Source organism: Hippocampus zosterae, chromosome 7 (genome assembly GCF_025434085.1).
Source record: "Hippocampus zosterae strain Florida chromosome 7, ASM2543408v3, whole genome shotgun sequence".
In the NCBI taxonomy this organism is placed as follows: domain Eukaryota; kingdom Metazoa; phylum Chordata; class Actinopteri; order Syngnathiformes; family Syngnathidae; genus Hippocampus; species Hippocampus zosterae.
The window spans coordinates 16,547,539-16,572,042 of NC_067457.1; the positions used below are offsets into that span (position 1 = coordinate 16,547,539).

The following is a 24,504-nucleotide window of genomic DNA, read 5'->3' on the forward strand; positions in this document are numbered from 1 at the left end:
TTTTGGTGTCCCCTTGGACATTGTTTGTTTGTGGTGGCGGCGGGGTTGAAGATTGGACGCTTGCTCACGGCCGTTGATCTTGTCTCGGCTGCTGACTTGATCGGGCGCTATCAGAGCGGAGGTCCGAGTTGACGTGTGAGTGGGCGCGCTCCAAGTGAAGCGTGGCAACAGATGGACTTGGGATGACTCGTGATGATGACTTGCGAGGATTACGCCAAGAAAAGCGGCCGGCTTTGTGGCGCGACCTGCCACACCGCTTGGAACGGACGGCAGTGATGGGAAAGAAAGATCCTCGTGCTGGTGAGTGATACAACAACATTTGAAGAAAATGTATCATGACATGTTTCAGTATTCCATCTCATGTTTTGCGTCATGTTTGTGAAGAGCGTGAACATGTTGCATTATTTCATCCTGTCACTGTTAACTGTTTTCCATGTCATGTTTCAGTGTTCCATATTATTGTTTGAAATTTGTCATGTTTCAGCATTCCATCTTGTTGTTTCAACAATCGGTCATATTTTAGCATTCTGTTTGTGCATTCCATGCACTTCAGTTTATCAGCATTTCATATCACGTTGCAGTGTTACACTTGGCTGTTTCAACATTTCACTCCATGTTTTAAAATTCTATGTTTTTGTTGTTGAAACATCACAGGTCATGTTTTGGCATTCTGTGCCATTTTATTGCTCGTTGTGTATACACTTTATGCCCTGACATTGGATGGGAACCAGTCCATTGCTTGTCGAACTGTGCTGTTGTTTTTAATTCATCGATGCTAGCTGATAACTAGCTAGTGATGTTTGCGATAGGAATCACATTCTATGCCCTCAATTTCAGCATTTCGTGAGTTTCAGCATTCTATATCATGATGTCTTTGTATGTTATGCTGTGTTTAAGGATTTTGTCTCATCTTCAGCATACTGTTTGTGATATTTCAGCATTTCAAAATGTTTCTATGCCTCAGAAGTTAAGATCGTATTGTCACATTTTATGCCATTGTTCCATCATTTCATGCTGTATTTCAGAAGTCCAGGCATTCTATGTGGCATTGCAATTGTGATTCTGTTTTGTGCTAGACTAGCTTTGCTAACCCTGTGTGTTTCATGGGCTCGTCAGGTTGAGGTGGTCCAGACCAAGACAAAGAAAAACAGTACAGGAATCCGATCCAGACGAGCCGTTGAGATTAAGGCGGATTAGAATCTCAGGGGCGACTTTTTGACTTGACCAAGCAAGTACAGAGCAGCCGGTCCCATTCATCAGGTGAGCCATCCAAGCAGTTAAACAAATCCTGTCATCTCAGAGGCCACATCAATAATGACGGCCTATGATGTGCATTCTACAAGGGGAATTCAGATGTCGTTTACTGTCGGCATAAAAAGCAGGACTGAAGAGGATTTGATGTCCAATAATCATCATCAAAATCTAGAATGAGCTGAAATTCTTCTTCCCATCCTCCTTTCAAATTCAGCATCAAACCATAAAGTGTTCCACCCTGTCGAAGGTGGCTTACACGGCAAATCAACGCGAGGCAGAACAAAATCAATTGTAATCTATGGGCAACCAGGATCACAAACCAACAGTTGAAGGTGGTTTACTGTAACCTTTTTGAGACTTTTTGTTGAGCTCTTCATTCACGGGAAATGTGTGCTTTGTCTTGATAAAGGTTGTGAAACAGCCATGTAGCCTGAACCTTCCTCCAGCGAGTCGGTGACGTGCGGGAATGTGACGTTCGCATATCCGGATCTGCCATCCACTCGTTCTCAATTTCCCGAATCTCCTTCTCTGGATTTGCTGTCTCTGGCGTCTCTCGCTGCGCCCGCCATGCCGCCGCATCTCTGAGCCTCGGCCCCGGCCGGGAATAGGGAGTGGCGCCGTCGGCCATGTTGGAAAAGATGTCCCGCCAGCAGCGGTCCCTGCTGTCGTTGGCGTTGACCTCGCTGGCCCTCAGCTTGTCCGTGTCGGCCTTCTGCACGTCATACTGGTGCGAGGGGACCCACAAGGTGGTCAAGCCACTCTGCCTGTCGCCCGTCAAGATGAAGAACTGCGGCCAGAACAACAGCCAGCCCTACACCACAGGTCCGCATGCCACTTAGATCGAAAATACCCCAATTTGCCTCAAAATGGACCGATCCGCTGCTGAGCTCTGCTTGACCCAGGGGTTTGTTTTGTACAAAACAAGTTGCGTGCCTTGAGGAGATTTTGAACGCCTGCCTTAGGAGCGAAAGATGCAAAAAAGTGCTGCTTTGGCATATACCGAAGTTGTTTTATCGAACAGTGGACCGGCACGGATTCCCATAATCCCTGAAAGCTTTGTTGCTAATCCCCCAACTCTTGCGGATTGTGTCAGGCTTATGTTTTCCCAAGCATGTGCTATACAATGTTCCACATGTGTGCAGTCCACATCTGTAGCGTTCCCCACCTTAGGAGTCATGGGATTAAGTGTTTCCAGATGAAGGGCGAGGAAACCAACCAGCACTCAATCCTTCTTTAAAACTTTACGTTACAATACTAGGTGGCTACTTGTGAGCATGAGATATCAAGGCTCCGACAAGGCTTGGAAAAATCTCGGCCCATTCTGTAATCTGGCCCACCGAGTGCCTACGTGATCAACCAGTCCCTTCGAATTGGTTTATTAAAATATAGGCGTTTTTTACTGTTGCCCTCATTCAGTTAATTCTAGTTGATTTTAAAGAATCGTACCTATCCAGAGAATGTGTCCCTTTGAGAACCAACCTTTGCTCAGAAATAAATGTAGGCCCCTTTGGAGTATTTGGGGTTCTTGGAACATCACGGACCTTAACTTTGTTAAGTGTTGCCTCCCCTCCCACACCCAGAGGCCCCGACGCCGGACACCAGGAACCCAGCGTCCAACGTGACACTGACGCCGCAACAGAGGGAGCAGCTGGCAATCCTCAGGAGGAAGCAGCTGGCCAACGCCGTCCACTACATCTGGGAGACGGGCGAGGACAAGTACATGCTGCGCTACTTCCATACTGGATTCTGGCTGTCCTGCGAGAAGCACAACGAAGGTGAGCGGTGTGGCGGCAAACAACTCTGTCGTCGAGACTCTCATCCGTGCCTCTAGGTACTCCTGCACGCATGAAGGTTACCAGAGTCGCCGGGGAATTGAAGTAAATTCAGTTCACGATTTTTTAGGTCTTTGGGGTGACCTATTAGAGACCTTGGACTCAAGTCTTACGCAGCTCTCTCATACATCTTGGAGACTAATTCCGTTCCGCTGCTGGGTAGATGTTTCCAGGAGGTCTTTGCAACGACTCAGAGACCTGCTTTGTGACAACGCATATAACGCATTTAATTTTACCGTATTGGCACAAATATAAGACTAGTCGTCTTATATTCGGGGTCTAGACATTATACCCATTCACAACGCTGGATGGCGCCAGATATCATTGACGCGAATGCTGAACTTGATTCCCCAGGCCAAAGTGCCTGCCACGAAGAATAAAAATAAAAATAGCGGTCGCACCAAGAAGAAGGGAAAAAATAGCGGTAAGAATGAAAAGAGAAGAAAATAATAGAAGAAATAACAGAAAATGGAGAAACGTAGCGACAATATGGAGAAAAGTGGGTCGAAGATCGGCCAGGTTAACCGGCAGCTGAGAAGTTATGATGTCATTTACATTTAAAAAACCAGAAGCCATTCATTTACAAATGTGATTCCACTTTAGATTTGAATGAGGCAAAATAACGTGCTTTTTCTCTCAAATATATTGTTATAGTCATTTGTTTCAGATGCGCTGTCATTATTTTCTGTGTAAAAATTAATTTGGAGGTCAAAAAGTCTTTTTTTCAAACTGGAGTCTTGAAAAAGAGGGTGTCGTCTTATAATCAGGGCCGTCTTATATTTGGGCCAATACGGTATTTATTTTTTTTTTAAATAAAGATTTTAAACTTGAATAGTTTGCAAATGCTCACAAATTTATCTGTGAACTGAAGCACTGTCATCATCATATCACATATATCACCGTCATATCACCGAGCTTGCCTGAAATATTTGTCAAACGTAGGAGTTGTTCATTAAAGAAGATCAACAACGTTCAATTATTCTGACCAAGCACAACTGACTTTCTGAGTTTTGTCTCCATCGATGGAATGATTTTGCATAAAGTGAAACCTTCCCTTTTGGAAATGGCACTTAATCAATGCCAAGTGTGAATAAAACTGCAAGCGAGCTAAAAAAAAATGGATGGACCTATTTTGATGCACGTTATTGTTCCAGGTGAGGACCAGGAGGAAAAGTGTCGCAGCTTCATCGAGCTGACGCCAGGGGAGACTCAAGGTCAGTGGCGACGTCCTGCCTCGCAGCACCTCACCTGGTTCCCCGCCACCGTGTTTACGGTTGCGTGCATCTTTGCCCGCAGGTGTCCTGTGGCTATCGGTCATCAGTGAATTCATGTACATCGGCCTGCTGGCCATGGGCTTCCTGCTCATGTGGCTGGAGGCCATCTGCTTGTGCGCCAAGAGGGAGATGAACGCTCTCAAGATCAACGCCTTCGCCGCCATGTGCACCGTGTTGTCAGGTGGGCCCCGACGAACACACCCGCCTCCACATTTTGCGTTCGTCTCCACCGGCACCCACTTCATTCACCGAGCCACGCCACTGAACTGGATGCAGCTGGACGATAGCCACCAAGCTGTTGTTCTTATCAGTACATTTTTTTGAGGCATCGCCTCTACTGGCACCTTGATTGTTGTGTTCGCATAAAACGAGTCATTAAATAATTTGACATGAGATGATGAAGAGTAGAATGCCAGCATTGTGATTCCGGTCTCATGACTGTCAGAGTGATAATTTTACAGTTTGAGCCCTGCGAGTCCCAGGGACCTGCTGATCAGAAAAGTATGAGTCCCATTATGCATTCACAGCAGAGTGTCAAACGTATGGCCCGCGGGCCGGAATCGGCCCCCAAGGAGATTTGATCCGGACCTCGGGATCATTTAAAAGTGAAAAAATGCATTAAAGACACAGAATGAATATTTTAAATAAAATGCAATTCGTGGATTATGCGCTCGGGGGCACACTGTTTTGATCACAGTAGAAGACAACATTGTTTTGATCACAGTAGAAGACAACATTGTTTTGATCGGGGAAGAAAACAGCAGTCTCAGTCTGTCACGAGATAGACTCAACGCAACAAATGATATGAAAGCGCCAATCAATTCTTCTTGAGACCAAAACAAAGGAAAGAGATTATATTTTGGTGATTCATAGCACAGTGTGGTATAATGTTAATGATTCGGCCCACTTGACATCTACTGAGTCCGTATGTGGCCCACAATGTGAAATGAGTTTGACACCCCTGATTTAGAGAGTCCCAAGTTTCGAAAATGGTCTCCTTATTCATTTGCATAGGATAATAACACAAGCAACAACAATATACTGTACAATGATAATAGGTTTATTTCTTATAAACAAATGCTGCAAAAATTTAAATAATTCAGGCATACAAGATTTGCTGAGAAATAGGTTCTTATTTCATCCCATGGTTCAGTCTTTGAGTTCATCAATTCTCCTCTCTTTACTCTGCTTCCAATGATGCAAGGCTTTCTCAAAGTCACCTTATTGCAAAAAAAACTATGCAACTTGAGCTGCTTCCTCACTGATATCTCCATAATAAACTTTCGCATCGCTCGTTTTAACGTTATACAACTTGGCAATTGTCTGCCGATCTCGCCAATCTTGCCTCGCGAGAACGGAAATCTCGTCACGCGAGATTACTTAACGCGAAATCAAAACAACAATGGCGGCGAAATGCACATTATTTCGAACTGTACGTCCCGTGGGAAAATTATACGTCTAGGACGACAGAGGTAACGAGATGGCTGCTGTCAGTAAAACGGCCTCATTGTACGGTTATAACTTGAAATCGATACCAGAGTGCCACCTATTTTGGTCAAAACTGGACTCAAACCTGGTATCTAACGCGGCTCAAATTGCAAAAGTGGACCAATTTGCTGCTAATGTTAAACGTATCCTTTGAACTTTCCTTCTGGCAATGCTGTGTGAACATTGTCGAATGCGGCTGGCATTATTGAGTGCGAGAAAGCTTGGATGAAGGCAACGTGACCTTCTCCCGAAGTGTGACTTTTTCCCCCTCCCTCGCCCTCCAACCTCTGGCGTGCAGGCTTGATGGGCATGGTGGCGCATATGATGTACACCACCGTCTTCCAGATGACCGTCAGCATCGGGCCGAAAGACTGGAGGCCGCAGACGTGGGACTACGGCTGGTCCTTTGCGTATGTCCACACGTGCATCACCATCATCAGAATTCATAAAGTGCTGACGATCCCCTCTCTACCCCCCGACCCCAATCCACCCACCTCCCACCAGCCTGGCCTGGCTGTCGTTCAGCTGCTGCATGGCGGCCGCCGTGGCCACGCTCAATTCCTACACCAAAACCATCATCGAGATGAAGCACCGCGCCCGGTTGCGCCTGGAGGAAGTCCGCGCCGCCGCCCGCGCCCCCTCCTATGAGGAAGTAGTCCGGGCCGGAGGGGGAGTCTACTCCGTCAACCAGCTGATCCAGCTGGGCCAGCAGGGAGCGCTCATGGACCCCCTGTGGCCACGGGGGGCAGGCCCCGCTGTGGGACCGCTGGCCTGCAGGGCCGGCGGGGCGCTCGTGGGGATGGGAGTGGCGGGGATGGGGGCTGTGGGCGTGATGAGGTCCGGGGGGTGCTCGGCCAACCCTCCCGGCAGCGTGCTGGTGATGGAGGGATGCGGCGTGGGCGTATGCGAAGACTGCGAAAGGGAGCTGGACCAGATGGACTATCTGCACCAGGACGGGGACGGCTCGCTCTGCTAGCGCCGCTTTGCTGATGCCTGCTGGTCCGGACAGGAACCGAATGTGGGGCAAAGCGAGTCGCAAGAGACCCTTGACGTGAATGTTCTTCAGGACTGTACGTCAGCGTTGTGGTGAAGGAATTCATTTGGAACTTGGGCTCAGTTAGGTGGGGAGGTGACGAAGTGTGGCTGCTTCGAAACATGTGTTTTTTTCTGGTTTATTTTTGTTTTTTGTTTTTTAATCAACTGCCTCGTACCCAAGATCACAGGACTTGTGTTGACATTTAAAGTGTGTGTTGAGTAAACCAAGTTGATTCCTCACTCCCACAGCAATGGTCTCCTTGGTGTTTATTTGGCATCATTTGATGACGTTGTCGGCGGGATCTGGAAGATAAGACAGTCGGGATTGCTGCTTGTCAACACTGCAAAACACGGCCGTAGGAGGTACGATTTCTCTCTCCGGTGAGTGCCCGTTTGTCTTCCCGTTGTACTTGTTGTCATTGACATTTGCATGTTTAACAAGGATCGACTGAGCAGGGTCTCGTGCAAACTGTCACTGGGGAAGACTTCATCGATGAGCGTGTGGTACTTAAGTCCACTGACAATGAGTACAAGGGGAACGGCGAGCAAGTTTAATCGGCCGATCTTGCGTGACCACGTTGGGAAGCGATACGCAACGGCCAAAGATGAGACGTGAGAAAGGACCAGCGGCGACAAGTAGCTGTTTGTCCCCTCCAAGATTTGCCTGTTAGTTCAGGTTAACATGTGCTGAGTCTGCTTAGTTTTGTGGCTTCCAAACGCACAGAGGGCGAAGGCTGTTCTTTTATGTAATGCAGGTGATGTAACGGAGAACGCGTACTAGACGATAGAATAGAGTTACACTAAGTAAGTGGGTCGCAAACCCAAAATGTTGAATGAGCCATATAGGACAAAAAAGCCCAAATATGTCTGGAGCCGCCAAAAAATCAAAGCCAATAAAAGTTACAATGAAGGAAACACATGCTGTATGTATGTAGGAGACTGGACTGTCTCAGAATTGTTTGTTATTCATTCCTTTGTTGTGTGTTCACAAACGCCCCCATAGAATTTATTTTGTGATTTCCTCGCTTGATTTTTTGTTTTGGTGCATAATTTTCGCTTTTCTTAGTGTCAGTGAAGTGATCATTAATTTCCGTTTTTCTGAGGCTGTCTTTGAACGCCTCTCGAGTCGAATGAGAAGAGAGAAGGCACGGAGTCGGGCGCAGACGTGTCTGTGTTTGTCGAGACTGTTAAAAACATAAATAAAGTGTACGTTTTAAAAAAACAACACCACAGCTCTCCTTTTTTGGGGCTGTAACATGTATCTATTTGAGCTTTATTAGCCTACTGTCAAAATCTTTTTCCTTCTTCAAACATTTTTTGATAAAGCTCCAGAGAGCTACTAGATGTTGCTAAAGAGCCGCGTGTTGCCGACCCCCGCACTAAGTGAATTCTCTTGCTGTCTGATTAATTGGGCCGAATAACCGAATTATAGATATCATTGTAGCTACTAATGAGAAATACTGATCGCTCTAACTTGGGTTATTCTTCGTGCCAACAGTTTCCCTCCTGTGGCGGGCGTTTTGCCAGTTGGGCTCAAGAGACATCATCCTGGCGGGTGAGTGGTTAGTGCTTCAGGTTGGGGGTTCAAAACGAGGCTCCAGCCTTTCCAAGTGGATTTTGAGTTGAATGTTTTTCCTTAAAGGGCCAGCATGCCCAAAAGCCCTCGTCGTGTAAACTTGCGGATTGAGTCGCCATGTTTAATGAGGGCAGGAGCAAAGAATGGAGGCTTTGGACCTGAGACAGATGTTCTGCACAAGATTACGCGAATAATCTGCACAAAGCGAGCGGCTGATTGACAGATCAACAAGGTCGCGATGTGGTCTGTAATCACAAGAGAAAAGTGGGAGCATTGATGTCATGGGAGGAAGAGGAGGAGGAGGGTTCGGGACAACAAGGATGGCAGATGGGAACGGAAAGCAGGTCTCGCTTTGAATCACTTGAATTTTTTTCCTTGTGCGACTCAAACATCATTGCAGGCCAGTGTCGAGCAACGAAGACGAGAGACACAAAGCCGTCAGATTCGGCCCTTTCAAATCCTTCCAAATATTTCTAGGCATGCTATTTGACAATAAATGAAAATATGGGAGAATGTTGGCCACAATCGTAGGAAGAGCTTTTTCCTTTTTCCATGGATGAATAAATGAGACACATTATGCCGGTGCGTTTGGAGCCAGCATACGCAACGGAATATATCTCTGTCGTAAAACTCATAACACTTACTTTGTGACATATAGGCCAAAGAGAAAATATCCTCCAGAGGATGAGTTCAAAACGAGGACAGAAAAAATTGCAAACCGCTATACCTAATCATGTGGCCGCATAGGATCATTGGCGTGACCCGAAGGAAAGTATGAGTGAAATAGTAGTGCTGCCATGTCACTCAAGCTTGATTTTCGAGAAACCAACAAGGCGAGAACATCGGCTGCGGCTGAGAAGCAAAACTACACACGAAGAGGAACAGGAAGTGCTCTTTATTCCTGTAATCATCTGATTTTTATTCTGGAAAAGACCACTTTATTCACTCAGAGAAAGAGAGAGAGAGATTTTAATAGGGGAAAAAAATGCGTTTTGTCTGAAAACATACAACTTAATTCATTCCGAGGCTTTCGCAGTGATGGCGTAATAATGATGATGATGTCACACTCATATCGGAGCTTTTCATTGGACCAAAGCTAAGAGAGGGTGGAGTCATTGCTGCACGATGTCTGTCTTCATTTGCATTCATTTATATATATGTGTGTGTGTGTGTGTTCATAAAAAATACATGTGTCTATGCATAATATGTATGACGTAACCATTTATTGCAAATTAAAGCTACGGCTGGTGGACCCCCTTAGAGGCCGGCAGCCCACTTTGAGAACCGCTGCTGCGTTTGTGGAGAGAGGGAGGTTGTTACTTGGGGGGCTGGTACTGAATCAAGCGCAAGGCCTCCTCGTTGTCCAGAACCCCTTGGATGAACTCACCCTCGGCCACGCGCTCTGAAACACACACACACACGTCACAATGTCACATCCTCGGCCCACGCAAACACCCCATTGAGGTTGCTTTGGTTTTCCCCCCTCACCGTTTTCTCCCTTGTCAAAGAACTTCCAGAGTTTTTCAGCCCTTTTTTCTGCTGTGTTCTCATCAGAGGGAAGTCTGGGCACCTCGTCTTTGGGAATCAGCTTATAAATGGCCTGCAACACACACACAGGCATAGGCCTCATCATCCAGGTACGGCTCCAGAATTTTTGCTCTACCAGGGCTACAGGAGGGCTTGAGTGATACAAAGGGGGTTGGGGGGGGGGGTTGAGAAAAGAATTCTAAAATAGCAAATGAAATGCTAAGGATCTACACCAGGGCCCAGGGCGAGGGGTGACAGTAGACGTGCACCCCTCGCCCTGGTGTTGCAGCATTCCTGTCGTCATCATCATCATAACAGCCATCGAAGCACTAAAATAAGAATCCAGTGTCGGTGGTGTTGTGACAGTCGGAGGCTGAAAATCTCTCAAAATGGCAACGCTTACAATATTTTTGTCACCCGCGTAATCCGACAGCATTGCCAGAAGCCGCAGAGCGGCTTAACAAACGATTACCAGATGTGCTCTTCAGGCAACCTCTGCCGGACGTCTTTTGTTCAGATCAACTTTTCATCACTCAAATTCAAATGTGGCTAACTTGAAATAGCAAACATTCACACCTGAAACGAAAGCCAATGATCAAACACCGACTTGTCGCAATGACTTGGTGGTCCTGCGGTGCGAAAACATCAATGCGATATCGATCTCTCTCTCTCTGTCTCATTTTTAAAGGACGGTTAGTCGATAGATGAGGTTTAAAATCAAAGAGTTCGCATTTACATGTATGACCTGATAATTATTTGTGAGGGATGGACTCGTCATGTGTGACCTCGGACACGCGCGGGAGGATGCCGTTCGGATGGCTAGACTTTGATTGGAAGCCCCTGGTGATTGGTTTTGAGTTCCCCTGCCTGCAAGTGTGGCTTTGGTGATGAGGACATGGCAGAGCGAGCTTTCCAGGTGACCTTAAGGAGCCTCGCTGGCTTAATGTGTTTATTGGGACCAATTCAAGTCTTAATCCTTCTCATCATCACTTCAATCACTCTCGGAGTTTCCACACGCACGCAGATGCCATCCCCGTCAGTCCCAACACAGTCAGGCTTTCGCACCAGCTCTTGAACAACGTCAACCCCCCCACCACCCCAACCCCCCCGAGCCCTGTTGTTGTACATGAATCAGCCGTGTGCTTGGCGGTGGCAGTTTTCCCTCGCGTGCAACTTGCAGACTGTTTCCTGCTACTTTTCTGCCAGTGCGAATCCGCAAACTACCTCCTCTCGGTTTGCCATCACGTCATTAGATTGAACAGGGCACATCAACAGGCGAAGGAACCATCTTGGGGTCAAGCAACTGTGTTGAAGTAATTGGAGGAGTTTCATTTCGAGACAAATAGCATTTTGCTGCCATCATGTGGCATCTACAAGCAATTATTTTTGGAGGGGGGATGGGTGTCAATCAATTGCACCTTTTCGTTACCGGCAAAACTTACCGTGCAAATTTCCTTGACCTCGGACTTGGTGATGTATCCGTTCTTGTCGACGTCAAAGAGCGAGAAGGCCCACTCCAGCTTCCTGGTGGTCTTCCCGGTGGACGTCATGTGCAGGGCAATGATGTACTCCTTGAAGTCCAGGGTGCCGTCGTCATTCGTGTCAAATGATCGGAAGACGTGCTGCGCGTACGTGTTGCCGTCGCTGTCCGGGAAGAACTTGCTGTAGATGGACTGGAAGTCCTCCTTGCTGAGACGACCACTGGGACACTGCCTCTTGAAGTTCTCGTACCACTGCGTGATCTCTGTCTCGGAGAATTTGGTGTGGAGCTTCAAGTCCTCCAGGATTTCCTTGGACACGGCGCTGCTCTTGGAGTTGCCCATGACTGATGATGTGGAAGGATCCTCGCTAGGTTTACCTTTTTATTGTCTAAAAAAAAAAATCATTTTCAATGTGAAAATTCAAATGTGAAAAGGCAGTTCGGGTATAGTCGAGTCTCTCACAAGCTTTCGACAGGTCCTAAATTTAGCGACTGAAGTCTACCTCAAGTCAAGTGATGTGATTCGAGTCCCCCCCCCCCCCAACCCCCCGCACCTCTGGTTGATGATGTTTGCCACCAAGGAGCAGGTTATGATCTGGGAGCTTTGCCAAAAAAAAAAAAAGTCAGTCACTGGAGGAGAAGATTCTGGAAGGAGCATCCATCATTATATTGATCAAACTCGATGTCACTGAAATGGATGAAATTTTTTTCTGGCATATTGTTGTTCATCGTTCGGGATTTTATGTCTTACCTGTGTTGTCTGTGTGAGCAAGTAACAGATCAGTGCGGTACCGACGGGAATATTTAGTCTGGCATCCGCCGAGGAAATCCGCCTTCACCTGCTGGGATTAGTCAATTAAACAGCATCACCCTGAGGAGGAGCCTGCACAGGAGAGCCCACGTGAGTTCCAACACGCATGTGATGATTTTGAGTTCTTGCCGGATGAAACCCCCCCCCCCCCCCCCCGCCCCCAACTTGTAATTTAACATTTCTGTTCTGATACATGACAAAGTGTCAACAAAGCGTCAACTAGACATTGTCTTTTTCCCTTTCTTTGCCTCCCACCTCACCGGTGGAGCCACCAAATACCAAGAAGGCCTCCCCTTGGCCCTTTGCCCAACCAGCTGGGACGCTCACCAGTGCTCACCAGCCCCCCCCCCCTCCCCCAAACTCTGCTTCTCTTTTTTTTTCCCCTCCACTTCTCTTTTGACTTCACCCACCACGCTCATTTGTCTCATGCGACTTGGCGTATCACACATGAACTTGAGTGAGGCCGTGTGTTTATTCAGGGATGCGGGAGGAGAGTGCCAGCGGGTGTAAAATCAACATTGGCTCAAGCGAGACATGGACACTGCAACTTTTCTTTACAGGATGTGGGAGTGGGTGCCCACGACTGCACGGAAAATGATAGGCACCTCTTCAGTTGCGCCTTCTTTCTCTGATTGGTTGGTTGAACGGCCTATTTTGGCAAAATAAGGAGTAGAACGGACAGATATCAATTCTGGTAGTCTGGGTAGGGGGGGGGGGGGGGTCAATGGAAAAAGTCCTCCAAAAAATCGAACCCCGAGTTCAGTACGGACACCTGAAAAATCAGTCCGTGCATGTCCGTGCTTGTTTATGGGAGAGAGAATCCTGTGATTGAAAAGGGGGTGGAGAGATTAGCGACGGTGTCAGGCAGCCAAGGTGGCGAGTTGAGGCGGCCTCGAGAGCATTTGGCAGCAGAACAAAAGCAACGGCAGAAAAGGCAACGGAAAGTAGTGCCCTTCCAGTGTCATCAAATCCCCTTGACCAGACTTGAAGGGATCTATTTTTAGAGGCAAAGTTCAAGCTCATTGTCGTCACGCGGATGAGCGTGACCCTTGATCACCATGGTAACAAGTACTCAGGGAGGACGAGCAAGAAGAAGAAAGAAAAAAAAGACAGACTCCTCCCTAGCCCTTCTCTTTTCCTGTCGTGGATCCGTACTTTGTGGACACCACCGGATCTTAAGCTGGACCCCAAGGACAACTGGGGATGCGCGAGCCACCATAAACTTGTCATTTCACTTTGTCAAAAGTACACCCCCCCCATCCCCATATTTTATCTTGGAAAAAATCTGACTTTTTCCGTGTAAAATTAAAAGTCTTTATCCCGAGAAAATAGCTTTATTCTTGTAAAGATTTATGAATGGAACACTCATTTCTTCTCATAACATCTCACCCCCCACACCCCCCCATATGAATTTATTGTAAGAGGAACTGATTCACACATCCGTTCTCTGTGAGTGACGGTCGTCATCGCAACCGGAGTACTTTGCTCTCCGGTTGCTCCTCCCGACGAGTCCACCTTCCCCCAAAGGACCGAAATTAAGGACGTCCCTGGAATGAAAATTAGTTGAGGCTCACGGGCTGCCTTCACAAAGATCAGCAATTAATTGCGATTCATGGAAAACTGAATGTTGTTCTCAAACGTGACGGCAAGCTTGCTGTCCCATGCAATGACTGTTGACACTTGTAGATTTTCTTTTTCTAGCTTTATTGAAATGTAAGGAGGGACCAATGAGTGACAATACGGAATTGTACAAACATCCACATGGAGAGAAAGTGAAACGTTTTGGACCAGCTGCCGACAATGAGCGCCGGCTCCTCCCGGGGCTCAGCGGTGGATCCTGTATGTGCGGATCTTGCGGCTGAGATTGCGAGCCAGGCGGTCCACGGCGCTGCCGACGTGTCCCAGCTCCTTTTGGGACGTCAGGCCTTCGATGTTTCCGCTGTACCACAGCACCCAGCCGCCCAGCGACAGCACCACCAACAGAGCGCCTGTGCAAAACACATGTTACAGTTTTTTTCTTGTTGCGCAAAAAGCTCATTTTGGACTTGAAATGTGCCTTCTCGATCATCATGTCAAAACAGCCACCGGTCATTTTTTGGTTTTGTTTTGTTTTTGCCGCCACACAGGGCCCAGTGCTGCTCAAATTGTTTCCCACCCCAGAGACTTATCTGCTGGGAAACTTATGCCCACCAGGCTCCCCCAAGGTCTGCCCCCGGCACCGCCCGACCCTCCTTCACCCGCTTCTATTTTTCTCAATATACATTAGAGTTCATCACATGTCACTGACATACGGTATGTACTTTTCAAACTTCTTATGAATCAGTGTTTTTAAGCTCTAGTGGGAAAAAAATGCTTCAATTCAACGATCAAGTGGCTGTGATGGAGAGTCCATTACTGTACATTGCAAGGTGTGCGCGTATACCAGTGTAGACAAGAAGGTCGCCAAAGTCTCGTCCTTTCACCTCCAGAGGGGCGAAGACCCCCAGGAGCAGGACGGTGCCCCCCAGCACGTCCATGAGCACGGCGATGGCCAGAGCCAGTTTGCAGTGGGACAGGCCGTCACACAGGCCCATGATGGCTGATTTTGCAGGTGAATGAGCAGCCTTGAAGAAATTAAATTAAAAATACTTTTGGACGCCAAAGTCATGTCAACGATTCGTGAGGGCTTCAACATAGAGGTGAAGTAAGCAAAACAGAGGCTTATGCAGCAAACACACACTCATAGATTTGAGCGACGAGTTTTTGAAAAGCGGTCAGGAGTTACATGCATCCAAGTTAGACCAGATATGCAAAATGTGTAAAAGATCATGACACACCAATGGGACTTACTTTTTATATTTCCACTGCATCAAATCCTTCCTTTTAGCGTTTTTAATCTTTCCTTGAGAGCATTTCGAACCACTTTCTTTTTGTTTTTGTTCCCCACTTCACTTTTTTCACTTCCGCATTTTTTTACCTGCACCACGCCCTTACGTGACGTCACCCCACTTTTTGCATGCGGGGTGCGTCAGCAATGAGCATCCGGGTACTTGAGGCGGGAGCCGTAACGGTGTACTGCGCATGCCCGTGAGTCTGACCACCTGTCGGGACTTCTTATAATCAAGTAATTGGTCGTATTACAGAAGAATAAACCTCAAAGTTTCCCTCGACTTATCGGGCGACAAAGTGAACGTCAAACGTGTCTCTATGTGCTCCGTTTGCAGGATGAATCCAGCCAGCAACTCGGACGATGCGAGCATGCCAGGTAACGGCCCAAAACCTTTCATGGCTGAAAAACTGCGAGATACGTTTCAAAATGTTTCACGAGCAAGAATATCGCCTATAGAGGAGAGCCAGAATCTTCTGTCACTTATTTTTTATTTAATCTACTTTTTTTGTTTCCTTTTTTCAAAAAATGTACAGGAATGATTTGTGTTATGACTCCTTTACTGATTTTTTTTCGTTGTCCAATATCAGACTCGGGTAACGGACACGTTCAAGTGGAAGCGTTGAAATGCCCTCTTCCCGGGCCACTCCGAGTATTAGACAGTTATTTGCCTACTTCTTATGTCAATCACATGTATTAGAAATTGCTGGGTGTTTCTATGCCCGCGACTTTTCGTCTGTCTCAGGTAAGCGTGTGACGGAAACGTGGTTAGGACTGCACGACTGTCTGTGTTTTATGTTATGTGTTGTGTTTATTATTTTACCTTATGTTAACTGTTTTGTAAAGCGCTTTGTTACAGCTGCCGCTGTTGTGAAAGCGCTATATAAATCAGCATGTATTGTATTGTATTGTATTGTAATAGACTGCGCCAGGGGCCACAGTTTATGTGTGTTACTTGGGCCATTCTCAGGTTATCGACAGTACCAGGTGAAAGAGTTGATATATAAAACTACTCGTTGAATCAACCATAGAAAATGGACAGTGTATACACACACACGCACGAAATCAAATTGCTCCAATTTTAAACTTGTCAAGTGTAGAATTTGTTTTATTCATGCCTTTGAAATGACAATGAGGTTATAGGGATAACTTGAGTATTAAGAAAAAAAGCGTTCATATACAGTATCAGTAAATGACAGTTCTTTTTTGTTTTATAAATAGTTGTTCAGCAATGAGTAGCATTTTGTGATCTTCCCCATGATGATTATAGCTTATCAAGACTTTGTTCTTATTTTGTTTTATTTTTCATAACATTTGTTATTTCCATCACTTCGGATGATTATTAAGCAGACTAAAGCACAATTGACTTTGGAGCAATTCACTCAGAATTACTGTTACTCCACTGTTAATCTTCACGCCGATACTAAATAATAATGTTCACGTGTGATTGATATTATCATGTAACGATATGTTTAGACTTGCCGTTGTAATTTGCAGTGATGTGCGTCTGTAGTGTGACATTCTGAGTCGTGTTCACTGTATTGTGTGGCTATGTAATGTACGCAAAATATTAAGAATCTCAATATGAAATTAGGGATCCGGTGAGACTGTGTCCATACAAGTGTCTTGTAATTTAGACTAGTGTTTTGTTCTGTTTCATGTTATCAGCTCATGACATGGCGACTGCGGCAGGAGAAGAAGGAGAAGGAGGAGTAGGAGGAGGAGGAGGAGGTTTGTACCCAGAGTGTTACGAGGTGTGTTTCCTCATCAAGGAGGACATGGAGAGTCTCACCTCCGACCAACCCGGCCAACTAATGCCGGACGGTACGGCTCTCGCAGTGAACAAAAATGACAAAACGGGAATGATTCGGCTCAATCTCTGGGATCGAAATAAAAGCCTGTCGTCTTTCTCCCGCATCACTCTAACCAGATGCTCTTTGTTGTTAGATCCCAGCATGCAGGAGGCGCCCCCTTCTCAGTACAGCCCCTTCATCCTTGTGTCCAACCTGAGGGCTCACCTATACGTGGCGCTGGAGAAGAACGCCTGGCTGCAGAAGCGCATTGAGGAGCTCGAGGAAGAGCGCAACTTCCTGCGCTGCCAGCTGGACCGCCTCATCGTCGGCATGCGGGGGCTGGAGGATGAGCGAGGGGGTTTGTCGCACCTTCATCTTGAGCTGCGCCTTTTATGCATTTCTCGTATCCGTGTATCGTTGTATATCACTTAACAGTTTGCTAACAACGAGGGTGCGAACAGAGACAAGCAATTTGGAACTATTGACAATTTAGACATTTGGTCACTACTTTGGAAAGACAGCCACAATATGAGGGAATCTGATTGTATAAGCTGACTTTGAGGAAAATGTGGCGCGGAGTGGGGGGGGGCGTCTCCAAATAAGAAACCAAGCGTGCTTGGTTCAAGTAGTATGTCGCTCCCAGTTGGAGTGTATTCTACTGCTGACATATCAAAGAGAAGGGAATGAAACATTGTGTATCCAGGCACCATTTTGTCATTGCCGTTGACTGAAAATGACATCACAGTGCCCAAGAGCTCAGGTAACAACCAATCACACCTCATCAGTTTTCTGGGTTTGCTAAACTAAGCCGTGCTTGGTCGGGATTTGAGCGCAGAGCAACTGTGATGTGACTTGGTTAACAGCGAGTTGCAAAATGGAATACATGGAACATGTTGTTGTCACGAAAACGGTTGACTTGACCTCCCCTGTAACAAAAATCCAAATGAAAATGTAGTTTTGTGACAAAGTCATTTTTTTAAATGTCAGAGTGTTGTGGCGGCGGCCCGCGTGGTGTGAAGTTGCAGCCTGCCAGCCCCACTCGCCCCCCCTCACCTATGACCACACGCTCCGGAATGACCCTGAAACGCCTGCAAGGAGCCGGACAGCGGCCGCACCATGGAACTGCCATCCCTGGTGAGGAACATGTGATGGATTAAAAAAAAAAGTATTGGTGGATCTGTTGATGTACAACGGTACAGTGAATTTTCCTGACTGCAGTCATGCAAGAGTTTCACCTGGAGGAGCAAAACTTCTACACGGACGACGAGTACTTCGAGGAGCAGGAGGACGAGCAGGAAGAGGACGACGAAGAGGAGGACACTTTGGTGGAGGCCAACATCAAGAAGAAGGGCCGTGGGCGAGCCGGCGAGCCCAGGGTGAAGATGAGGAGGATCTTTCGCATCACCCACGGCAGGGAGAGGCAGAGAGGTGAGAGGTCAAGGCACCAGCTAAAGGGCCTTTCCCAGCCGCATTTGCCTGTCAAGAGAAATGCTCCCGTCTCACTTCAAAAATGATTCGTCCGTGATGACTTACAATCTGTCCACGCCAGCCACGTAGAGTGATTGGCAGAACAATGAAATGCTTTCCAACTCGATGGCATCCGGGTTTTAAAAGTAGAGAAGAATATCAATTCAAAGCTTCTGGTCAACATCCGGTTCTTTATGTGTGACCCCAAACAACTGAACTCCCTCGCAGTCAAAGACCCGGACGGTGTTTTGATCCGCTACAACAAGATCCTGACCACCTACCAGCGTGTGAGAAGCATGTCCCGAGCTTTCCAGATCCACGGGGTGGACCGTAACACCATGGCTTCCACATCCCCCATTGCAGAGCTCCTGCTGGTGGCACCAGACAAGGTCTCAGTTCTTTCTTTCTTTTTTTTTCCCTAATGTTCTTCGGTAGCGGGCCGCGCGTTTGCTACACGGGCCACTTGAGCGGACGATTGTCGTCACGTCACAGTTAAACCAACTTGATAAAATAAGACAAGAACATGAAAACAATATTCAACATTTGTTCGACATCTGACAATATTTGGATTTGGAATGATGTGGTCAGTACAGTGGAACTGGGCCTATACCCATGGGGCCCGGCCGGGCTCAGCCCGAAAAGGCAACGTGGGTCCCCCTTCTCATGGACTCACCACCCAAGGGAGGGGCCAAAGTGGCAGAGTGCAATGTGAGCTGGGCAGCAGCCAAAGGCGGGGGACCGATCCTCGGCTGCAGAAGCTAGCTCTAGGCACGTGGAATGTCACCTCTCTTGCAGGGAAGGAGCCCGAGCTGGTGTGCCAGGTAGAGAAGTTCCGACTGGATATAGTCGGACTTGCCTCCACACACAGCCTGGGTTCTGGTACCAATTCTCTCGAGAGGGGTTGGACTCTCTTCCACTCTGGAGTTGCTCACGGTGAGAGGCGCAGAGCAGGTGTGGGCATACTCATTGCCCCCCCCCCCTCCCCCCCGGCTCGGTGCCTGTACATTGGGTTTCACACCGGTTGACGAGAGGGTTGCCTCCCTCCGCCTTTGGGTGGGGGGACGGGTCCTGACCGTTGTTTGTGCATAAGCACCAAACAGCAGCTCAGCGTACCCACCCTTTTTGGAGTCATTGGAGGGTGTGCTGGAGAGTCCTCCTGCTGGGGACTCCCTTGGTCTACTGGGGGTATCAATGCTCACGTGGGCAATGACAGTGAGACCTGGAAGGGCGTGATTGGGAGGAATGCCGCCCCACCCCCCGATCAGAGTTCGAGTGATGTTTTGTTCTTGGACTTCTGTGCTCGTCACGGATTGTCCATAACGAACACCTTGTTCAAACATAAAGGTGTCCATATGTGCACTTGGCACCAGGACAACCTAGGCTGCAGTTCGATGATTGACTTTGTGGTTGTATCATCGGATTTGCGGCCGCATGTTTTGGACACTCAGGTGAAGAGAGTGGCGGAGCTGTCAACTAATGAGTCGGCTCAGATGGTGGGGGAAGATGCCGGTCCGTCCTGGCAGACCAAAACGGAACACGTTTTTCCCTTTATTGAAATGTAAGGAGGGACCATCGAGTGACAATACGGAATTGTACAAACATCCACATAGAGAGAAAGTGAAACGTTTCGGACCAGCTGCCGACAATGAGCGCCGGCTCCTCCCGGGGCTCAGCGATGGATTCTGTACGTGCGGATCTTTTTAACACGTGTTAAAAGAAGAAAGAAAGCACAACCAGGGAAACTGTTCATGTTGCAGCGTCTTGTCATTTTTTTCCAGAGCTGTAGTTGAAGTTCCACAGGCCAACACGCACAACAGATTTTGAGGGCCCCTGGCACATTAGACATCGCAACACACATGCTGAAATATGATTGGACCGTAAAAATAATAGAGGAAATAAATACATCTGAACATCCAGCAAAGTATTGCGACTACGAAACATAACCGGACTATCCGGACTGAATACTTGGTGAGAGTACGCACTCATTCCTTTGACTGTCGCAGATGGCCGAAGTGGGCGAGTTTGAGGCGACCAAGGAGAAGCTTCTGGACTACGCCAGACGCTGCTACAAAATCATGGACGAGCAGACACACGACAAAGTTCAGACCATGAAGAAAAGTCACAAGCTGCTGCCTATCTCCTACCGCTTCAGGAACTGAAGCGCCCCACAGCCAAAGTTGACCCTTTGACCAGAAGTAAAATGTGCACTTCGATGGACTTCCGTGTGTTGCGTGAAGCTACTTTATTTATCCATTTATTTATTTTTCTACTTTATTCAACATTTCTGGAGGCAAGTCCCAGTGAAATGATAAGAAGTGACCTCAGTTCTTTTGAGATCCGTTTTATTTATGCCTTTGAGTTTATACGGCTTGTACATTTGGAAGTCGGTTTGCCAAACGTGTTGCACGCTCTTTAAGTTGTTCTGGTTATTGTCATCTGTTCTGGTCATTGCCATCAAAATAAAAGTTGACATTTTTGCAACAAGTTACCTCAACCGTTTCATTATGTGTTGATTTCGACGAAGTGCTTTTGAAATTTCAATTCAAACTGAAACGTTTCAAGTACCGGTATATGCAACTGGATTGGCTTGCTGGATGTTGATAAAATGGAAAATTGGCTTGTGCCTCTTGTGCTTAATGCTGAAGTTCGAATGATATTTAATTAATTTCCGAAAGATAACATTAAATACATTTGATTTCGACGCAAATTCATGTTGGGTTACAAATTCGAACTCCGCTGGCACGGCTGTCTTTTACTTCCATTCCTAAACCGCTTCCCGTCAGACAAGGACAGTAGTACAGTACACCCGAGAAAAAAAGTACTTCTGTAACTTTGCCGCTTCCTAAATTTTCTGAACATTTAGAATGAGCAAATTCAAACTGACTAACGCTGTTTTTGGTTCCTGTTTCCCAAATGCACTTTTGATTTAGTGAAACTTCACATCAACAGAAATTCCTTGGGAATAAGTTGGCGCCAGCAGTCCCGGATGGTTCGACTCAACGCCGGACCAGAATGTTGATGGAGAAAAACACACACGTTTGGGTCGAGCTGTAAATTGTTTTATTTCACACATTTGCATGGACACGCCATCTGCTGATGGTTTGCGTTGTTCCTTTGAATCTCTTACAGGCAGTCCTGGGCCATCCGCGGACATTCGAGCGCAGAGCAAAATCGTTTTGTTTCTTCGACGCCAACTGTCACGTGGACAAGAACAGGGGAAAGGAAAGGGGAGGAGAAGCGCGTAGTGGTTTATCCCGGCCGTGAAGAAGTCTTCAGACTTTCTTTTCAAACTACTTTTTGAATAATACGATAACAGTGCACGTCTGGCTTTTAAACTCCACCTGTAGGTGTGTGTGTGTGTCTGTGCGCGCGTGTGTGTCTGTGAGCGTGTGCGTAGGTGCGCACGTGTCCATACAGCATCATCCCCCTTGGGTCATAAGAGTCCAGTGCACAGTCTTTTAACTTGCATGTGAGTTGCCCTTCGTACATGGCTCAGTGTGTGCGTGTGCGTGTGATTTTCACAGGACGCTGGGGTTCCTAAAGTTGTGTCCTGCAAAGCGGGCCTGGTCTCCCAGCTCCTCCTCGATTCTGCGGACAAGAAAACGGAATACAGTGAGGAGCAAATTGCATTCTGGGAATTGTTGGATGATGTCACCAGGTGTGGCCCAAGTGCTTCCCACTCATTAGCATTTGCTGGCTAATTCTAAAGTAAGTTTGAACTGGATCTGATCACCGAACCTCCCACAGTTTCACTCTTTCTCATTCTCCCTCCTCCTCCTCCTCCTCTCCCTCACGCTTCCTCATCCCTGCCGACGCAAATGATTGTGGGTCTGCAGGTGTGGCCACTGACCTCATGAGCTGGTTGTATTTGGCCAACCTTTCGGACCTGCACGGGGCGCCGGTCTTTATCTGCAACACACCCACACACAAGTCAAGTTGAAAGTCTTTGAGGATAGCGCGTATGCGTGTGCGCGCACCTGTCCGGTGCACAGTCCGACCACCAGGTCTGCGATGAAGGTGTCCTCGGTCTCCCCGGAGCGATGGCTGACCATGACGCCCCAGCCATTGGCCTGAGCCAGTTTGCACCTGCAGTGGGCGACTCTCGCATGAGAAGGGGAATGGGAACACACGGGAAGTGGTGGCATCTTGCTTGTTACATCGCCACGGTGATCGTCAGTCAGGTAACAGACATCATCTTGATTTTATTTCGCTCATGATATGTCTTGCAAGGGAAGTTGGGGCTGGAAAGGAGCCAAAACCCCAACCTTGGATTGAGAGTCCAATTGAAATTGAAAGCCGACTTTGAAACCTTAACCTTGGCTTCAATTCCAAATTTCAGAGGCCAGCCCTTGTCTTAAAGCCCTTTCTTGAGAGCCTAACTCTTGTTTGAAAACCCAATCCGCAATGAAACCCTGACCCTGCCTTGAAACGCTAACATTAAACCTTAACCCTTGTCCCAATTCAAAGCCTAAGTGAAAAGGTGAACTATGGTTTGAAAGGCCAACTCTAGTTTAAAACCCTACTTTGGAAGCCTAACCTTGGCTGGATACCTCAACGCCAGTTTGAAATGGAAGTTTCAAATCGCATTAATTGCGAATATGTAATTACAATCATATTTCGCGTGTTATGTTTCTTAATCGCGTTAATCTAAATTTTAATCTCTAACTTGATGGTTTCTATAGGTGATAATCTTTTAATCTGCCACAGTAATGTAATGAATTTAAAATGAAAATTGGGGTGTTCTCAGCATGTTTCAGATGAGATTAAAATATATATTAATGAGATCAATGAACTTCAGATAGATCATAATTAATTCATCTCACAATTTTTTTAATCGCTTGACAGCACTAGTTTGAAATCCTACTTTGAAATCCTCGCCCTAGCCTGAAACCTTCAAGCACTATAAATCTTTCACTCTGGACTGAAGTTTGAAACCATAAGACAAGTGTGAAGGCCTCATTTGAAAGCCAAACCCTGGTTTGACACCCGACCTTTAGTTTTTAATGTTTGAGTTCTTGTTGTTGCCCGTTGTCATTTTTGCGTTTGTGTTGCGTACGCTTGTATGGCCTCGCTGACGGAGCCGATCTGGTTGACTTTGAGCAGCAGGCAGTTGCAGGCGCGTTCCTCGGCCGCCTTCTCGATGCGCTTGGGATTGGTGACCGTCAGGTCGTCGCCCACCACCTGGATGCCAACCCGGGCCGTCAGACGGGTCCAGGCCTCCCAGTCGTCCTGGTCAAACGGGTCCTCGATGGACACCACTGCCAGAGGAGAGATGGTGGAGACACGTCACACCGGGTGGGGGGTTTCCAGGAGTCCCGGCAAATCTCGTTGGGTCAGGGTCCACCCACCCGGGTAGTTGTTGACGAAGCCCTGGTAGATGTCGGCCAGCTCCTCAGCGCTGACGTAGCGCTTGGCGTCCGGCGGCGACTTGAAGTCCAGGTCGTACTTCCCCTCACGGTAGAACTCTGAGGCGGCTACGTCCATGCCCACCACCACCTTGTCCGTGAAGCCCGCCTTATCGATGGCGGTCTGGAGAAGGTCCAAAGCTGGTGGCGCCGCAGTGACAGGGACAAACGTCATTGTTGTCACCCGTATTATCATCTGAATTGATGTCAACGTCATGCATGTCAACATCAGGAGCATCGTTGACATTGACAATGTCATCATTGGCATCATTTCCGATTGTTGTCGACGTCGGTGAAACAGTTGACGTGAATGTCATTGGCATGGAAGGCATCTCTCTCATTATCCTCACCCTCGCTGTTCTCCAGGATGTTGGGTGCGAATCCTCCCTCATCTCCCACATTGGTGGCATCCTGCCCGTACTTCTGCTGGATGACGCCCTTTAGCGTGTGGTACAGCTCGGAGCCTATCCTCAAGGCCTCCCTTCACCAAGAGCGCAAACAAACACACAGTCAGCCGGGCGGAACCACACATTCCGTCTTTCAAAGTCTTACTTGAAGGACTCGGCGCCCACGGGAAGCACCATGAACTCCTGCATGGCCAGCTTGTTCCCGGCGTGAGAACCTCCATTGATCACGTTGAACGCCTGCACGCGACAAGGCACGCCGCCAAAGTAGATGGGGAAGAGGAGGGGGAGG

The 24,504-nt window shown here is 47.5% G+C and overlaps 5 protein-coding genes across 11 annotated transcripts in view; 2 read left to right on the forward strand and 3 right to left on the reverse strand.

Moving 5' to 3' along the window:
• Positions 1–119: 119 nt before the first annotated feature.
• Positions 120–8,108, forward strand: LOC127604204 (germ cell-specific gene 1-like protein). 2 transcript variants are annotated; one of them, XM_052071218.1, is made up of 9 exons: positions 120–300; positions 1,117–1,260; positions 1,469–1,586; positions 1,664–2,076; positions 2,835–3,029; positions 4,241–4,300; positions 4,383–4,541; positions 6,147–6,258; positions 6,353–8,108. In XM_052071218.1, the coding sequence occupies exons 4-9, from the start codon at positions 1,881–1,883 to the stop codon at positions 6,822–6,824; spliced, it is 1,194 nt and encodes a 397-aa protein (XP_051927178.1). In that variant the 5' UTR covers positions 120–300; positions 1,117–1,260; positions 1,469–1,586; positions 1,664–1,880; the 3' UTR covers positions 6,825–8,108. The 2 variants fall into 2 exon arrangements, with proteins under 2 accessions (XP_051927178.1, XP_051927177.1); XM_052071217.1 differs by lacking the exon at positions 1,469–1,586.
• A 1,304-nt stretch (positions 8,109–9,412) lies between these two features.
• Positions 9,413–12,385, reverse strand: LOC127604271 (recoverin-like). 4 transcript variants are annotated; one of them, XM_052071317.1, is made up of 5 exons: positions 12,218–12,385; positions 12,021–12,111; positions 11,429–11,855; positions 9,948–10,059; positions 9,413–9,861 (listed from the first exon to the last, which is right to left on the reverse strand). In XM_052071317.1, the coding sequence occupies exons 3-5, from the start codon at positions 11,807–11,809 to the stop codon at positions 9,776–9,778; spliced, it is 579 nt and encodes a 192-aa protein (XP_051927277.1). In that variant the 5' UTR covers positions 11,810–11,855; positions 12,021–12,111; positions 12,218–12,385; the 3' UTR covers positions 9,413–9,775. The 4 variants fall into 4 exon arrangements, with proteins under 4 accessions (XP_051927277.1, XP_051927278.1, XP_051927276.1 ...); XM_052071318.1 differs by having other exon boundaries at positions 12,021–12,068; positions 12,218–12,324; XM_052071316.1 differs by having other exon boundaries at positions 12,021–12,154; positions 12,218–12,313.
• A 1,572-nt stretch (positions 12,386–13,957) lies between these two features.
• LOC127604295 (transmembrane protein 238-like) lies at positions 13,958–15,254 on the reverse strand. The gene is made up of 3 exons (XM_052071341.1): positions 15,107–15,254; positions 14,700–14,880; positions 13,958–14,265 (listed from the first exon to the last, which is right to left on the reverse strand). The coding sequence occupies exons 2-3, from the start codon at positions 14,848–14,850 to the stop codon at positions 14,102–14,104; spliced, it is 315 nt and encodes a 104-aa protein (XP_051927301.1). The 5' UTR covers positions 14,851–14,880; positions 15,107–15,254; the 3' UTR covers positions 13,958–14,101.
• Positions 15,255–15,304: 50 nt separating this feature from the next.
• Positions 15,305–21,344, forward strand: LOC127604212 (coiled-coil domain-containing protein 106-like). Its single transcript, XM_052071231.1, has 7 exons — positions 15,305–15,521; positions 16,812–16,967; positions 17,091–17,294; positions 17,924–18,070; positions 18,155–18,364; positions 18,632–18,792; positions 20,407–21,344. Exons 1-7 carry the CDS (start codon positions 15,464–15,466, stop codon positions 20,560–20,562), a joined length of 1,092 nt encoding a protein of 363 aa, XP_051927191.1. The 5' UTR covers positions 15,305–15,463; the 3' UTR covers positions 20,563–21,344.
• A 102-nt stretch (positions 21,345–21,446) lies between these two features.
• Positions 21,447–24,504, reverse strand: part of LOC127604166 (gamma-enolase) — a 34,218-nt gene continuing 31,160 nt past the window's right edge. For all 3 annotated transcript variants that reach the window (XM_052071140.1, XM_052071139.1, XM_052071138.1), the window contains exons 7-13: positions 24,361–24,452; positions 24,159–24,289; positions 23,752–23,949; positions 23,460–23,661; positions 22,381–22,489; positions 22,254–22,312; positions 21,447–21,991 (exon numbers count right to left, since the gene is read on the reverse strand). In XM_052071140.1, the coding sequence (XP_051927100.1) occupies positions 21,922–21,991; positions 22,254–22,312; positions 22,381–22,489; positions 23,460–23,661; positions 23,752–23,949; positions 24,159–24,289; positions 24,361–24,452 (861 nt within the window). In that variant the 3' untranslated portion in view covers positions 21,447–21,921. The remainder of the gene's footprint in view (positions 21,992–22,253; positions 22,313–22,380; positions 22,490–23,459; positions 23,662–23,751; positions 23,950–24,158; positions 24,290–24,360; positions 24,453–24,504) is intronic.